Genomic DNA, 17,886 nt, shown 5'->3' with positions numbered 1-17,886 from the left:
TCAGAGCTGCTGGGTACCTTCTTCTCTGGAGACAATATCTCAAAACTGCTGTTTCCTTTCAAATACTCTCTCAACTTCGGTTCCTTCACTGGAGTTAAACCCTTGAAATTTCGCTTATATTCACTTTCGTGGATGAATGTATTGCCTTGGAACTGTGGAATAACTTGGCTTTTATTACGGAAAACCTTAAAACAAACAAAAAAATAGTTGTTAAGTTTTTGGTTGGCTATTAAGTATTCAGAACTTGAGTGTATAATTGATCTTAAAAGCCCACAAAAAGTTGAATTATAGTACAAAAAAAGGCAAAATTGTATCTGACTGCAATTTGATTTCACACGTGTCATTAGTAGCCAATGGTCAAATTTCTATACTTATTACTATGTTTTGAATAAAAAGTCAAAACATGATCAAACTATTACATAAGCAAAAATACCCAATACTCCTTATCTGATTTCTCCTTCCCAGAGTTCCTCCACCTCCTCCCACCAGTTTAGTAATGAGATAAATGAAATAAAATTATTTTCATAATACAAACAGATATTAGTCTTATCAAAGCAACTGTCATCAGCTCTATGGATTACCCTTCTCTTCGTCCGCATTTCCCTTTCTCTGGAGAACCTAAGAGGATGTCTGACATGTTCAGGCTGGGGATTGTTCCTCGCCCCCTCCCCCGCTCACTTATGTTCAGCATTCTCATTTACACAAGAGAGAACACCGGAGAATTACTACATCTCTCTTTTAAATGTTTTCTTTCACCCATAATACTCAGTATGGTTCCATGTGCTGGTATCGTGCCACTGCTGACAGTGAAGTCACAAGGAAAAGGGACGATCGATACCAGGTAGACATCCATGGCCTCTGCCTCACAACTCTGACTAGCACGGACCCAATCCAAACAGTACATCTTCTCAAGACAACACAACCTCAAGGGCTTTCCAGCCAAAACTAGTTCAACTCTTTTTAAATATTAATGTGTCAACCTTACCAGAAAAGACACCTGATTAAAGGCCGTTGGCTCCTTTGAGGGGCACGGAAAGATTACCAGTGAGCTCTCCCACAGACCTCAAAGCAGGCGTGCTTTGAACTTACAAGGAGCCCTTGCTCCCCACGCAGCCATCTGAGCGCCTCACTAATGGGAGCCTCGGGCTCATGACTGGAGTAGTTTATTGTACACTGTGCTTCTGATCCTATGAAAGAAGCATTTCTGCCAAAAGCTTCCGCTGGCATGTAAATTTTGTCAAGCAGGCTTCGACTGAATTGGCTCTAGCTTACAGGTCAAATGCTCTACAAAAACAAAACATGATTTTCAAGCAAGGCACGAGTATCTTTAAGAGCACTCGGTGCCCGAGAACACTAGCGAGCAGGCAGCAGAGGCCCTGCCCGTGTTTAGTCATAGAAAGAGGACATCACTGAGTTACACCTCACATGGCCCTAAAACATGTTTTGATAACAAGTAAACAAACTCCCACAATTCACATGATCAGCAGAGTGGCCACTGAAGCTCACAGATGCTACTGCCCTGCTGCCTCTAAATCTTCCTGTTAGGCTTAGGTACAGAATATACAAGGAGCACTCAAGTACAGGCAAAATGAATTGAGGCCTGTGAGGTGTGTGCAGACTTCTTTAAAAACAAACGGTCAGGGAAAAGATGACGCCGTCACGGTTCCAAAGCTGAAAGCATGGGCAAACATAGGAAGAATTTGAGAATATCTATCAGAAAGGTAGTAACATACTAAAGCTGCACAAAATGTAATGAAATTTGTCTCACAAATTAATCCATTATGCCTTTTGAATTTTTGCAAATAAAAACTCAATTACTGTCACCATTCAACTGACTTAAGGGGACAATATATATAGTACTACTTTCACTACATAAATATCCAAAGCAATTAGTCTTTCTCAAAAAATAGACATCATGCAAAAACATTAGTCACATAAACAATTTAGAATATAACCACTTTGATGATTAAGAAGATAGTGACGGAAAAAGATCCTCTGGCATGTGAACTTACCACTCCCCCACGTTGTCACTGCCCCATCTCCTACTTCGTGGGCCTGGAAATACTGACCACCACTTGCACAGGACAGTGCAGTAGATCATACTACTGTAAATCAGAGGGAGGGAGAGAGCCTAGCAGACTCTCACTGTCTCCCAGAACTCAGAACCAGACCCAGGTCAGTACCGACACATAAGTCTATGTTACTAAGTCAGGTGAGAACACTCAGAAACACATGTTAAGCTACCTGATTGGCTGCACACACTGGAGCAGTTTCTTTACAGGTCTTCCAAACAAACTGCCTCTGGTATTCAGAATTTCTCAAGGCATTATTCAAGGGGACAACGGCCAATCCAGCTTTCTTGCGAAGATGCCTGTCCAACTGTTGGAGGGAAAACCCACTTAAAACTATTAAAATGTGTTACACAAACTCCTTTTAAGTCTAAATTGTGCTATAAAACACACAAGATGAACTTTATCCCTTTAAGTCTTAAGTATACCTTACAGTTTTGCTAACTATATTCATACAGTATATATTCATACAGTAGTACTGCAAACTTTAACTTTTAAGTAATCACTTTCTTATTAACAGCATCATGCTATTATGCTATTAATGCATCTCAAAAAAAAAAAAATAGAGCCATTGCTTAGTTCCTTTCTACCAATCATTCACAAGTAAATCTAATATCAAAAATAAATAAATCATAGCACCTTGCCCTGTCCACACCCTCTGGGACACCCTTCCTCTGCCCACCAAGCTTGCACATCACCTTCCATGGACCCCTGTGTGCCCTGGCTTTCTCAACAAGTCACAGATTCTCCTCCAGCACTCTTGGGTGGCTCCAGGTGTCCAGTCAGTGGCTGAAGTAAATTAGGGCCTGGAGAACCAACTGTGGGAGGCAGTGAGATTTCCCGCACACAATCCGCACACCCCTGCAGCCTCTGCTTATGTGCTTACGGGGACCTGCCACAGGCCAGCTGTGACATAAGAGGACAGAACGGCAAGATCTTTGAGAGCCAGCCAGAACTCTCTTCCTTATGCCTCCTGTCAGCTGAGATTCTGTTTGCTTTCTTGCTGGTACAATGGGAAAGTCAAACGAGGATAGGCACAAGTCAGCTGAGCTCCCAGCCAGAGAAACGGCCTATTGCCTCAGTATGACCTCGTCCTGGGGACTCGGCTGTCTCTAATGACTAACATGGAGAGGCAGAATGCCCATGTAGGGATGGCGTGTCTTAGTACATTCCGTACAAAAGAGCAATCAGTAAGAATAGACCCCTTCTCAGAAACTCTCAGCAGCCTGCTGGCATCTATATCAGAGACACAAGACAAGAAAAGAACAAATAAAAGAAAAAACTTAAAAATACTTTGGAGAAGAAACAAGGTGGCTCTTCCTACCCTGGGTTCTATACTCTCAGGAAGAGGTTTGGTGGAAGGTCTCAGCTCCACGTCTGCATTAACTAGTGAATGGTTTTTTGTGACATCCTGGTGCTTTTCCACACCGTCTGAAGCCCCTTCAGCTCTGGAGTCTGCAGAATGAGATCGAGTTCTCTTGGGGACCCTGGAAGCCTCTTGTGGGAGAACTGTTTCGTGGTTAGCATCTTCTCTTTGCTCTGCTTCTTGTGGTTTTGGGGTTCGGATAATCTGGGGTTCTGGTGGGGCAAGAGCATCATTCTCTCGGACAGTTCCATTCCACTCCAGGTATTTTGAAATCTGAGGGTCATAGTAAGGGACTCTTCTTTTTGAAATAAAACTCGGTTCTTTCGTGATCCCTATAAAACACAGAACATGAAAGCAGCTACTACCAAAGTTCACAGTCACGAAGAGCTTTTAACAGATCCTAAGGAGAAAGATGAGGCTTAAAATTCAGTGAAAGAACAAGATGGTGCTTACCAGCAAGTCTGACAACCTGAGTTCAGTCCTCAGGGCCCCATGGTAGAAAGGAGAATCAACTCCCACAAGCTCTTCTATGACGTCTACACATACCCTAAGGTGCACACACGCGCGCACACATGCAGACACATGCACACACACACACACACACACACACACACACACACACACACACACTCCTCCAGCTTGTAGGACTTTTAAAATCTAACAAGGTATAGTTTTCAACATCAAATTATTTTGCTTTAAACAAGTATTAAAATTAAACACTGAGGTCAGTGTCCAAGTGTTCTCACACAAGTCACAGGGGTCACAAGGCAAGAGACTGGCACACAGGGAATGTGCTCCTCCGTTTCTGGTTACTTTCCTGTGCTACTTAGCAGAACAATAAGCCCTGGTTTGTACTCATTCGGACCTTTTCCCAAAGCTTCTCTTATGTAGAACAGACCAAGACAAAAGGGGATGATAGGTCACTGTGCTAGACCTCAGTTCTTCTACCTAGGTTTCCAGAGACTTAAAAAGAATGGCCCTTTTAACAAGAGCTAAGATACAATTGCTCTACATCTCTGTCCAGGAGGCAAACATACAGACCTCGGCCTTCTACCGAGGTGTGTGGGCTGAGCCAATGCCCTACTTTGGGCCACTCTTTAAATGGAAAGAGGACTGCTCCCACCACAGGAAGAGTAAGACAGCCGAGGGAAGAAGAGGCGACAGGAGAGCTGACTGAGGTAAAACCATCCCTCCCAAACCTCTCTCTGAGCTCTTTCTACCACAGAAGCAAGAGTCCATGCTCATGGGCTTCCTAGACTAATGGACAGGTACACAGAGACATCGGGGGGGGGGGGGGTTGGGGTGGAGGGGGGAGAAAGGGGCAACTCTGAACTCCATGTGTCCTCTTGCTTGACACTTATCCATCATCTGTGTTTCTATTTGCTACGGCCCACCATGGTCCTGCTTCCACTTTACAAAATACAGGCACACAAGAGCCTGACACTACCTGTGCTAGATCACAGTGACATGGTACAAGAATTCAGAGCTACAGAGACAACAGGACAAGAAAGCACAAGCCACTCCTAAGGGACACTGCGCAGGCGAGAAATAGTAAAGGGGTGGCAGCCAATCCCACGATTGTCCATCTGCCCACAAAGTTCCGTGAGGAGAGCCAGCACTGGAAGTGCACGGATGCCCCTGAACTTTGAATCAAGGCGTAAAGTCAGACTTTTCTCACAGAAAGCCAAGCTAATTAGGCAAGCCAGGTTGCTGTTGAGAGTGGCTTGGCAATTATATGATGAACACTCCCATAAACCGAATGAGCAAAGGAGCCACTCAAAAGTTTGAACAGATGTATAAGACATATACATATATACATATCTACCAAAATCTTTATCCTTTGAAACTACTTGTAAAAGCTTAGGAAAAAACTAAAGATCAATAAAGTGGGAGGAAGAGTAACAAGATTTTCTTAACATCATAGGGAGTCCTGAGGAGCAAACCAGTGCCTGTGTTAGGTGTGTGCTCTACCTCTGAACTACAACTGGCTACCCCTAGATTCTCTTTTCTCATGTGCAGAAGTGTTTTACCTACCTGTGTGTGTGCATACCACATTCATACATGACTGGTGCACTCGAGGGCCAGAAGAGGGCGTCAGATTCCCCCAGAACTATAGTTTCAGAGAGTTGTAAGCTGCCATGCAGGTGCCAGAAACTAACCCTGGGTCCTCTGTAAGAGCACCACTACTTGACCACAGAGCCATTCTCTCCAGCCCCTCTAAGTTATTACAAGAAAACAAAAGAAAATGGGACAACTGTTGTAGATGTCTACCTTAAGACAGGGCTGGGATTTTGGTAAGGAGCAAAAGCAACAAGGTGGATTCTCCAGTCAATGGGCCCTCTGTCCTCCCAGCTCCAGCAAATGCCCCTGGTAGTGGGGACGCACCGTATTGTGAGAATGGCTGGCCAGTTGTGGGTAAGCCTGCTGCTCCTTGTTAGCCTCCTCCCTCCTCTGCTGAACAGCCTTGAGTTCTTGTGCTATCCCTTGCGCTTACTGAAAATTCCTATTAGCCTTCCTCCCCACACCAGGACTTCTTTCACATTGTACCTGCTCCAGGATGGCCTCACTTGCCTGGGCTCCTTTCATACTGATGCCCCCTGAAAGCAGCTGGTCTCAGCTAAAATGCTGAAGGACAATTAATCAGGTCGACCAGTTGTCTGGTGTCCAGTCATATCCCTACAGCTTTCAGTTGAGGTGGTTGTACCTGAAAACAGTTTCTTTTGTATTCGCAATCTAACAAACCCTCCAAAGTGTAGAACTTATGAGCAGAGAAGTTTCCCAGCATGCTGCCTGAGAAATCAGGAAACATCCTGTCTCTGAAGCCGCTGAGCTAAGAATCTTTATGTTACAAAGGAGCCCTAAAGAGCTACCCACACTCCCTTCTGTTCTCCAAGCCTGATGTAAACCGTTCCTTATTTTACTGCCTTCCCAGACTTGTACCTTCACAATAAGTCTCATCTTTCCCTGGCTTCAAATGCCTAACATTAAAGGGGTTTACACATCATGAGAATTCCCACGTCATCTTCAGGACACTAAGTGCTGACCTGTGTACATAAAACCCTTACCAAGCAAGATCTCCTTCAACCATGCAGTGTAGCCTCCTAAGGCCCACTTGGCAGATTTGATTTGCTCAAGATTATAATTATTGTATATCCAAATTCAGATTTATTCATTACTTTAAAATCCAGTTTTAGGGCCGATGATATATATGAGCAGTTGCCTCGTAAGCACAAAAACCTGAGTTTGACACCCCCAGGACCCATGCTAAAAAGCTAAGTGTGGCCGCATGCTCTTGTAATCTGAGCACTGGCGAGGGAGACAGTGGACCCCTGGGGCCTAGTCTAACTAGTGAGCTCCAAGGCAATGAGAGGCCATGTTTCAAAATAGAGTGGGTGGCCTTCCTGAGGAGCGGCACACAGAAAGGTTCTCTGACCTCTGCATGTACATGCACATGGGCGTAACTGCATGCATACGAAACTAAAAAGTTAAAACTCGGTTTTACTAGCTAGCAGGGTGTCTCAAAGTCTTGCATTTCCATGGACAAACAAGGAGACAGAGGGCTACGCTCTTATATCTTACCTGGTGAGAGAGAAACAGCAGATATAATAAAGTCAGTCCACTCTTCAATGTGCTGTAAAAAACCAAGGGCTCAAATTCTCTGAGGTCAGGAGGAGCAGCATAGGTAACAGGAAGAACAGGATCTCTGAACTCATGGCACTGATAAGTCCAAATCATGCCTCTGTTACCTTCACTTCCATTCTTCAAGACGTTGCAAGTCCTCAGCCCCAGGCTTGCCTCACTCCATTTTCTGGTCCCAGCTCAAACATCTCCAGAAAAGCCTCTTCCAGAACGACCAATCTCAGGTGTTCCCCTTCCATTTTACTCTTCGACCTGTCTGCTACCATGCTATTTTATACCGCCTGAAACACCTGATTCGCTGAGCCTTTGTGTTTCTGCACCTGAGAGTCTGGGATCACAGTATAGCATCCATAAATATCTGCAAACTCTATATGATCTAGTCAGTCAACACAGGGGGATTTGAATTGTTCTGTAAACATAACCCAAGGTTTATTCAAGTTATAATAGCTATTGGCTTGCTCAACTTACCCAACTGGTCCGATCTAAGTCCTGCCCATGTGTACTTTTGCCCCACTGAGGGATTATAGGACTCTGACAAATAGGACTTTTTCCACAGGAAGTTTCTCTGGTATTCACTCAGCCCCTATAACAAAAAGTACAATTTGAGTACAGTGTGATGATGAGTGGTTTAAAATCAGGCATCTGAAAGAAAAAAAAAATTCTCAACCTCTGAAGGCTGTTCCTGAAAGGCCCAAGAATGAGAATTAAACCCACATACACAAGCTCCTTAATAATAGCTAATATTTACCCAGCCCTGGGCTAAGTAGCCCCTTAATCCTCACAACCACCTAAGGCTGATGGAAGCAGGAATCTGACGCTCCAAGAGGCTGTGCTATAACTGGTTCTCTAATTCCAAAGTGTAGTAACAAACCTAAGTCCTCACCACCAGAGATTTACCCTAAATTCCCATCAAGTACATAATGTAATGGGTTACGCCTAGTTCCTTTTAATTTTTAATAAAAGGCAACTGGAGAAAGATGAGTCGTTCCCCCCTCCCCAACCCAGCTCACCCCCATCCGTGGACAAGCACTTTAGAATTAGGAGTCGGGGATTATGGGAATACCGTGGCCACCTGTTGCGTGGAAAGGTGCTAGACACAAGACAGCTATGTGCAAGTGTTAAACGCTAAAGCAAACTACAACTAGGCAGGTTACACACCCACCCACGCTCTCCTTTTACTGGGGCCCGTTTCCCAAGCATTTAAAGGCCCGCGCACTTTAAAGTTTTGCAGCAAAGGAGCTGAATGCATCCTCAGAGGAAACGTGTCCTACACCGACTGCAGCCTTTCGTCCCACTGTCAAGGGCCTCCTTCCGCCTCCCCTCCCGGGGACCCCAGACTGACTCCGTCAGGCCCCCATCGAACTCTCCCACACCCACCCCTCCGTGCTGGGCCACGGGCCGGCGCATCCTCCGCCTGGCACAGGCTCTGGCCCGGAGGCTCGGCACCGCACAGGCGCGTCACGCACCCACCCCACGGCGTCCTGGCCGCCCGCCGCCGAGCCCCGGGCCTCACCTTGAAGCGCACCGGCATGTCGCCCTGCCCTGCGGAACCAGCCCGGCCGACAGTTAACGGGACTAAAAGCCCCGAGGGGGCGGGGCGACAACACTGGTTCCCTAGCAAGATACTGGACCGGGCGTCCCCGACGACGCACCGGCGCACTCCGCGCCGCCCCGCCTCTCTGCCTTTCTCCGCCCATTTTGAGTCCTGAAAACCAATGGTAGCCCTCACCGTCATTACGATTAGACCAACCAGCACTCGGAAGGGCACCGCCCCGCTCCCTAATGGCGGGCAGAGAGCTAGCCAATGAGGACACGGGAGCTGCGTTGGGCGGGGCCCGCGGGAGCTTTGTCCAGGAGGCTGCGGGCAGATTACCAGCACTGCACGCACCGCCGCCTGTTTGTGTTGCTACCTCCCTGGTTCCAGGTCCCTGACATCACAGAACGTGAAAGTGTGCCTGGCATTCCAGAATGCACGACGGAACCCAAAGTCTCTTTGTCCATAAAGAAAACTGTCTAGAGTACCCGGCTGAAAAGCAGTTGCTACCAACAGAAGCGTTACAGCTAGCCTTGGGTCAAAAAGGATAGGTCTAAAAATACATGCGATGTCGGCTGATCCAAATAAAATGTATTAAGACCGCAAAGACAACTGTTACCTTTTGATGATCTTCCTTCACTCTGATCCCCTCCAGGGGAAAACAAAAACAAAAAAACACTCATCCTGGGGCTTAGAGAAACACGGTTTTGCAAATACCAGTCCTTCGGCTTTCTTTCTCCTCTCATCCTCTTTAAAAATAAAATTTCCTCTGTAAACCAGGCTGGCCTCGAACTCAAAAATATCTATCTGGCTCTGTCTCCATAATACTGGGATTAAAGGCATGCACCATCAAACCCAACAAAGGGGGGGGGGGGGCACGCAGAGCCAGGCAGATCTCTGCCTGGTCTACAGAGTGAGTTCCAGGATAGAGCTACACAGAAAAACCTGGTCTTGAAAAATAAATAAATAAAAATAAAACTCTGTCTGATTTGTATAGGTTATTGCCCAGCACGAATATTTCTTAACACTGCTAATTCTAAAAGTCCAGAAAGAAACTGGCCAGACAGGCTTGAGAAGGGTGTACATATATTTAGTCAATAATAATATACGGTGTCCTGGGCTCACTTTCCAAGTAAGAAGCATGAATGGAAAGTTTGAAGCAGAGTCATCCCTGAGGGTAGAGATGATTAGAAAAGGCTCAGGGGAAATTTTCAGACTTGGCCTTGAAAACTACAACTGTAAGAAGAAAATAAGATGATCAAGGTAGACAGAGAGAAGGCTGCCGGGGTTCTCCCAGGAGTAACTAATGTACCTGTTACCTTTGTCATGTGCTAGGATGTTCCCATCACCCCTTCACGGCTCCTTTAAGCACTTCCTGCAGCCTTGTCTTCCCAGTTCCTAATTGACGTCTCTGATCTTCTTCATTAACTTAAAAATTCATTTGAAGAAGCCACCTGATATCTAAAACAGAGAGAATATTAAATAAGTGTCTGTGCTGTCATGCATCCAGGAGGCCCTTCGTTAATGTTAATCGGTGAGGACAGAACCGCAGCTCCGTGAATTAAGAATGACACAGGCAAGATCCAGTGGAACATGAAACAAAAGCCCCCTGCAGGAAGCCAGCCTGGACCTTAGGGGACAGGAAAGACCCAGTTCTGATTGTACACAAGGCTTTGTCACCACACAATGTTTAGGGGAAGTAAGCATGAAGAGCCTATCCCACCTGCTAATCGAGGACAAGGATAGTTGTGATAAAGCTCTGCTAGGCAGGGAAGCAATGACAAGAAAAGCAAATGGCAGTTGGGAAAGATGACTTGGTGACAGTCAGGTTTGCTAGAGATGAGTTAGAAGGACTCAAGGGAGAAATGTTTAGTTTGTCACTGTTATGCAAAGTTCAACCCCTGGGGAAATGAATCAAAGATGTGGAATTTAAAAATAAGGTATGAACACTGAATGAATTGTGTAGTCTGTGTGTTACCAACTTTCGCCTTCTCTGCTACTATTAAAAAAAAAAACAAAAGACAAACAAACAAACAAAAAAAAAAAACCACAAGGATGGGGTGACTTTCAAAATCCCACACACGTTTTTTTCAGGAGTCAATAGGAACTGCCTCACTGGTATTTACAGCTATATACAGCACGCCCAGCAGCACGCCTGCCATATAGGTGCATAGCCATACACCTATAGATGTACTATTACTGTTGGCTACAACCACAGTAGCTGGGAAGTACTGAGTCTCTCTAGACAAAGGTACTCTACAGCCTGGGAATTTGTGACAGACTGACCCCTTTCCCTCTCTTTCTCTCTACTAAGGAAATGGTGAAGCGTCTTAGAGAGCTGTTTTGTTTGGGTTTGGTTTGGTCTTTCTTATCTCCAAAGGCCTCAGAGTGAAGTCCTTTGAAAACTGAACCAGAAAGTGATTCCTCCTAAGATGGATTTCATATTGTACTTCTCTCTCCCTGTAGGAGCTTCCCACAGCGGGACAGGGAAGTTTACCATACCTGTCTCCCGATTCTCTATGCAAGATTGTCCGTTTCCCTGACAAGTAGAATTCCTATAACCCCAAACGAGACCAATTTGACAATCCTTTTGACACATCAATCCTTCTTCTACAAATTTATCTTATAGACAGACTCATACATGTATGGGTATATAAATGTTCATTTAAGATTGTTTGATGCTGACTTGATGGTGTGAGCACAGGAGAGCTGGCCCAGTGATATGGGCTGACTAACTCAGTTAGCATCCAGACTCAGATCCAGGTTGTTGAGCTGGCCACATCCACCCTCTGAGATGCTAGAGTGCTTGAAGGGGCAGGTCCTGCAGAACCAATACTATAGGATCTCCATGACTCAGGACAACAGCAGGATATCCGACAGGAGTCCCATTGAGGGTCCAGTATTGATGGTGTAGCAAAGCCAGAGGCCTCAAGTCAAACCAACGACTCACAGTAACAAACATTTGCAAGGAAGGAAGTATGGACAAAAAAGATGATAGATAGATAGATAGATAGATAGATAGATAGATAGATAGATAGATAGATATAGAGATAGAGATAGATATTGACACACCCAGCTTCCGAGGAGAGAGTGTTTTGTTTGAGGCAGTTTTGTTTTTGTTTTGTTTTTTTATTTTTTATTTTAGGGGAGGTTACAAGGGTGGAGGGCAGATACAGAAGGACCAGGAGATAGGTGAGATTGGGTCACATGATACGAAATATACAAAGAATCAATAAAAATTAGGGAAAATAAAAGATTGTTTGCTGCATCATTGCCGATCACAAAACGTGAGTTAAAAACCACCTAGGAAGTTCACCTCTGTGCACATCTCTGTGTTTCCAGAGAAAGGAAGGAAAAAGACTCAACCTGCCACATGGGCATCAGCAGCCAATGTCTGGGGTTCCAGGGAACAGCGAAGGAAGGCAGGGTAGGGAAAAAAAAAAAAAAGCACAGACATCAGCGTCCGTCTCTCTGTGCCTCCTGCGCATGCCCACGTGACCAGCTGCCTCGTGTTCCCACCGCCGTGTCTTCCTGCCATGACAGACTACATCCCTTATTAAAAACTGTGCACCAGAAATAAATCCTTCCTCCTTTGAGCTGCTTCTGCCGACAGCCAAGAGGCACAGACAATAGAACACCGTCTGCCTAAAGCAATGAGAAAAGTGATTCATACAGTACGAGACAATCTAACTGTCCACCAATGGGGACAAGCTGAATACATGTGGTTTATCTGAAGCCCAGGGAATGGACAGGCTTCTCAGCAGAGAGACAAGTGTCAGGTGCTCTGACACTCAGGGTCTCTGCCACAACAACCCTGAGTGTGTTGGGTCTTCTGGTATGGAATACTGTATTTGCAAGAGTCCTGCCAGGAAAACAGCAATGCCTAAGCCGAAATCGCAAAGACAAATTCATGGGCTTTCTTTTCTTGGTTACTGGAGAACTTTCAATGCAAAAAGGAGTGAGAGGGGGATTAGTCACTTAGCAGGAAGCAGCTCACACCCTGGAAGCATGTCTTAGGGCTGTCCATAAAGGGTTCCTACAGGGAAGACGTTTACAGGAGAAGCCTATGAAACAGGCCTCTGAGAAAGCATCACTGACTAGTGGTGCCATCGCCCTGAGGGAACAGCATGAGGCTACCAAGGAAAGGCCAAGGAAGGCAAAAAGAAAGCAGACGCCTACAATGCATTGCCATCAGGAGCTATGAGGTTACTGTTTGGGTACCAATGAGAGGGACAGCAGCTCCATTCAGAGCATTCCACCCTCTCTCTGGGGTTCTTTCTTAGCAAACCTATGAGGGTGCTGGCCTTACGGTTTGCAGAGTCTAAACTGAGATGGCAGAAACCAGTGGGTAACTTGCCCACACCCATAAAATCCTTAAAGAAAAAGCAGCCGGGCAGTGGTGACTCACATTTTTAATCCCAGCACTCAGGAGGCAGAGGCAGGTCTCTATGAGTTAGACCCCAGTCTGGTTTACAGCAAGTTCCAGGATGACACAGAGTTTCGAAAAAACAAAGAGGTGTGGGGTGGGGGGGGGGGGGGGAGTGTCTCCAGGAGTTATTGTGCAAGAATCTCAGAGATCAGAGATAAAAGCGAGAAGCGGAGTGTGAATACGATCTGCCAACTGTTGAAATAAAGGACAAATACAGGAAAAGATGTGTCGTATGATATGATAGGATGACATTCACAGGGTGAACCGAACCCTATTAGCTGCAGCTAGAGAGAGGTGTTTTACTCAGCCCACTTATAAGGGTATGCAAATTATTTTTAATGGAGGGAGCACACGTGTGCCATGGTGTATAGGTGGAGGTCAGAGGACAGCTTTTTGGAGTCAGTATTAATAGTTATCTTTAGGGTTGTTTTCCCTATATAAATTGACTCCTTCCATGGGTCCCTCCTGGGGCCATTCTAATTTACATACACTACAATAATACTGCCGGTTTTCTTCGACACTAAAACAGTAACAAAAATCCTTTAAGGCAACTTTTATTTGCTCTTGAAAGAGATGTGCTTGTATATCATCCAATTAAATATAGGAGCTCGTCGCCTTTCACATGCATCTTTTGTCTCTCTTCTGGTAGTAACAGAAACGTTGGAGAACCTGTATTTGCTTCTAAATCTAATTGCTTTTATTTAACAACACGGGTAAAGAACCAGACGACAAGGGGGGGGGTGTTACAGAGAAGAATAAGACGCGGCCCTGCAGTCAAAGCCGATTGCAATCTCACGTGGGGAGGGACACACAGACAAAGAAAGCAGGAAATAAGCCAACGAGGACAGGGCAGGGGCTGCGGGTGAGCACCTGGATATGCTAACGATGCTTTTAAATCTTCTGCCTGGAAAGTTCTGCGGAGGCAACTAAAGACTAGGCGGGACAAAGAAGCTGCTTTCAAACGCCACCCTCAGAAACACCTGATCTAGGGTCTTTCACTTTTTCTTTGTTCTGCCCCGGAGTAGCGCACCGGCTGCTACTTTGGATCCTTCCTTAGGAAGAGGTAACTAACATTTGCTCCACCAAATGCAAACCACTGTGTCCGTTTATCAATCTCTCCCGTCCCCTTTCCTTGCTACTTTGGAAATCACGGTGAAGCTGGTCTAGAAGCCCAGTGCTTCTCTGAAGTGACTTCTAAAGTGACTGAAACTCTAGGTGTTCCTGCTCCCAGTTCTTCTGCCCTGCAACTTCCTGGGATTATCCTTAGTAAAACTTAAGCTCTACCGCTTCCAAAAAGAAATGGCTCCGACTCGGGGGCCTTCCGATATTTTTCTGTAGGCACCAACCTTCAGTTTCCTTACATCAGTGAGTTTCTGACTGTATAACTGGGAAAGAAACTGAACTAGCAAACCGGGGTTCTCCCTCTGATACTTCACATTAATGTCAGTCAGAACTGAATAAGCAGATATCTGTGGTTGATAAGGACTTGATAAGGAGTCAAGTTGAATTTGCCCTCTGGGTTTTAAACTGTAGGAATAGTTTATTGTCCAGGGGTGTGTGTGTGTGTGTGTGTGTGTGTGTGTGTGTGTGTGTGTGTGTGGCTTTTGTACCAAATGCAGCTGATTTGGGGAAACTTTGGAAGAGCTCCAGGTTCTCTTGACAAGGACTCTTCCCTTCGGGTGAGGCTGAGGGACTCCTCACCATACAAAGCCATGGCTGAGAGAAGTAATTCTTAGTGAAGCAGAAAACACCATGAGCCTTACATCCCAAAATAAAAATATGTCTCCACTGGTAGACACAGGGAACAAAACTGTGGGCACAGATTCCTTCATTTTAACACCTACACTGCTGATGATTTTGCTAAGAATCAGCTTCCTTTTTCTCCCCCGATTACCCATTGTCTTAAATCACCATCCCTTTACAGAGCACCCACAGGATCCTAAATTTTTCTCTGGAATTGCTAGCTGTAGATTTGGAAGCATTTTCTTGCCACATAAAACCAGATGTCATTTTGAAAGACCCACCCCATGAGTCTTAACTCAGAGTTGCAACAGGCTTGAACGAGCCCAGGCACGCCCAGATACCTAGGGCCGAGTCACCGTGAAAACTAACAGACCATAAAAGGAAAGGAATGCAGAACAGACCAGGAGTACCACTCACAGGCCACCTGGCAGGAAGAGATAAGCCCCCAGCCCCCGACATCCAGGACGCCCCAAACCTGCCAATGTGTGTAGCTATACCTTATTACCTCATCATGTGAAATAGCCAATCATATGTGAACATGTCTATGTGCCTCGTTTGAATCCACCAATCCCCCTAACTATGCATCTGCTTCTGTACGCCCGCTTCTGCTTCCCCAATCCCTATAAAAGCCCCATGCTGGAGCTGCTGGGTGCGCAAGTCCTCCGAAGAGACTGTGTGCCCGCAGGTACCTGTGTTTCCCAATAAACCCTCTTGCTGATTGCATCCGAGTGGACTCGGCTCGGTCATTGGGCGCTTGGGACTCCTCCTGAGGGAAAGGTCCTCTCTGGGGGTCTTTCAATTTCATATATAGAAAATGGCATCTGTGTATATAATATATATCATATATATGCCTTATATATGATATATAAAGTTTTATTAATCATTTGAGAATTTCATACGATGTATTTTGGTCATATCCATCACCTGCCTCTTGCTCCTCTGCTAAACTCCTCCCAGATCCACTCCCAGCCCCCCACCTCCTCTTTTATTTAAATAAATCCATGAATCCAGTTGTTTTCCTGTATACTCTGGGTGTAGGGCCCAGGTGCCACATTTCTTTCATTAATTTGTTTGTAAACTTGTATTTATATGTATTCAAGTTTTGCTAACTTGTTTGTCTGTGCACGGTGCACATGCACACTGAGGAAGTCAGAAGAGGGCGTTGGATCCTCTAGAAGTGGAGTTCCAGAAGTCCTTAGTTAGCATGGAGTTGATAGGAGCCAAATCTAGGTCCTCTATGAGAAATGAATACTCTTGACCACTGAGCCATCATTCCAACCCCCAGATGCTATCTCTTAAGGCATTATTAGAGGGTCTAATCCAAAACTCCGGAAGAACCGTGTAAATGCCTGCCCTTAGGCCAACATAAACTTTGAACTATTTCTTTGCCATATAGTTAATGTATGTGCACTTCAGAACTGTGAGTCAAGGCCAGGTTTTCTATCCTCTTCTGAGATCACCCCTCTTCCTGTTAGCGATGCTCGAGCAAGTGTCAATCAGTGGTTGAGGTTTTTGGTTTGTTTGTTTGTTTTTCAGAATATAAAATCAGTTTCTTCTGCCTTTTTTTTTTTTTAATCATTGTTGATGATCCTAACAGATTTGCTTTGCTGGAGCGCTGAGTTCAGAACAATCTCAGTACTGAATTGTTATCCCGCCCTCCACTCTCTCAGTATGAGCCAATGATGTGTGACAGTATAGAGAGTGAACACCCAGTCATAGAACAGTGCACCTAAAAATTCTAAGAAATTGACTTAGTATCATTGAGCACCGGCCAAGGAATAAGTTTTAGAAGCTCCCATTCATCTTAGCTAATGGTAGGTGTGGCAAACAGTGAACCTGACTAAGTCCAAACCCATTACAACCTCGGGATGTGGGAAACTAATTATCCCTCTGACCTCTTGACCTTAGACGGCTGTGCTGCAGACATGCAGGTATAACTCCCATTCTGCACATCAGAGGCGCTCGAACAGACTGTGTAATACAGAAGAGCAGAACTCAGGCATCTGTTGTCAGTCACACCAGCAGTGGAGTGGGCGGCTTCCTGTGGAGTGGGCATAACGGACTCTTCATAACAGACTCACTAGGGCTTGTAGCAACAGCTTATCAATTAGCTTTCTGCTTCTACAACTTCCCAATTGTAGCTCTTGTCACAAGTGTTCGGTGATATGATCCTAGGGCCTAATTCCTTCTATTCTAAACATTCATGAATTTGTGGTCAGCTGACAGGGCGGTTGGGACTGTCTAGCTGGCCTCAGGAAGGTTTACTCTCATGTGCTACCTGGGCCCTCATCATAGCAAGACCTCACTCTGAGTTCCCTGCGCAAGTCTTCTTTGGTGAGAATGTTGGCCCCAAGCCACTTCCAGGTTTGAAAACCTACCAATCCCTGAACTCAAAATCCCATCAACCCCTGGGCTTGCCTTGAAATCCCACCAGTCCCCACCCCAGAAATCCCAAGAAGTCCTATACTATTCAGCTCCCTGCTGCCTCTCCAGAGGCAGCCACCCACCTTTCTCCACAGAGCTATAACCTTGCAAAAGCTAGAATAAATTATTTCCTCTTCAAATTATTCTAGAGGATATAACGCCAGGCCAGATGTATGCACTTCTCTCCGTTCCCTCTTGAAACTCCACAAGATGACGATCCGGTTAACAAATCGCTGAGAATGTTAGAGGAGACACTGACAAAATAGAGATGCAAAAGTGACACTATTAAGAGGTGTGGCCTTATTGCAGGAGGTGTGACCTTGTTAGAGGAAGTGTGCCACTGTGGGGGCAGGGTTTTGAGGATTTGAACATATATATATATATATATATATATATATATATATATATATATGTTCAAATCTAGCCAGTGTGACAACACAATCCCTTTCTGCTGCCTGTAGATCAAGATGTAGAACCCTGGGCTCCTCCAGCACCAAGTCGGCCTGCATTCTGCCATGCTTCCCACCATGATGAAAATGGAACGACCCTCTGAAAGAAACTGTATGCCAGCCCCAATTAAATGCTTTCCTCTATGAGAGTTGACTTAGTCATGGTATCTCTTCACAGCAACGAAACCCTAACTGAATGCTGAATGCTAGCCCTCTATATATACCCTTGAGAT

General features: G+C 45.4%; 1 protein-coding gene across 13 annotated transcripts in view; it reads right to left on the bottom strand.

Annotated features, from left to right (window-relative positions):
• Mdm1 (Mdm1 nuclear protein) overlaps window positions 1–17,886 on the bottom strand; it is a 36,431-nt gene that overhangs the window by 17,774 nt on the left and 771 nt on the right. For 5 of the 13 annotated variants that reach the window (XM_008765400.4, XM_063263492.1, XM_063263489.1 and 2 more), the window contains exons 2-8: window positions 17,288–17,458; window positions 16,676–16,821; window positions 9,928–10,069; window positions 7,543–7,657; window positions 3,394–3,767; window positions 2,245–2,379; window positions 18–185 (exon numbers count right to left, since the gene is read on the bottom strand). In XM_008765400.4, the coding sequence (XP_008763622.1) occupies window positions 18–185; window positions 2,245–2,379; window positions 3,394–3,767; window positions 7,543–7,657; window positions 9,928–9,936 (801 nt within the window). In that variant the 5' untranslated portion in view covers window positions 9,937–10,069; window positions 16,676–16,821; window positions 17,288–17,458. Of the gene's footprint in view, window positions 1–17; window positions 186–2,244; window positions 2,380–3,393; window positions 3,768–7,542; window positions 7,658–8,587; window positions 8,753–8,803; window positions 9,280–9,920; window positions 10,070–16,675; window positions 16,822–17,287; window positions 17,459–17,886 lie in introns of those variants that run through there. The other 8 variants (XM_006241387.5, XM_063263493.1, XM_063263495.1 and 5 more) reach the window with 5 other exon arrangements.

The sequence above is a fragment of the Rattus norvegicus genome, chromosome 7 (genome assembly GCF_036323735.1).
Source record: "Rattus norvegicus strain BN/NHsdMcwi chromosome 7, GRCr8, whole genome shotgun sequence".
Lineage (NCBI taxonomy): Eukaryota > Metazoa > Chordata > Mammalia > Rodentia > Muridae > Rattus > Rattus norvegicus.
This window is presented reverse-complemented; position numbering and strand designations above follow the sequence as displayed.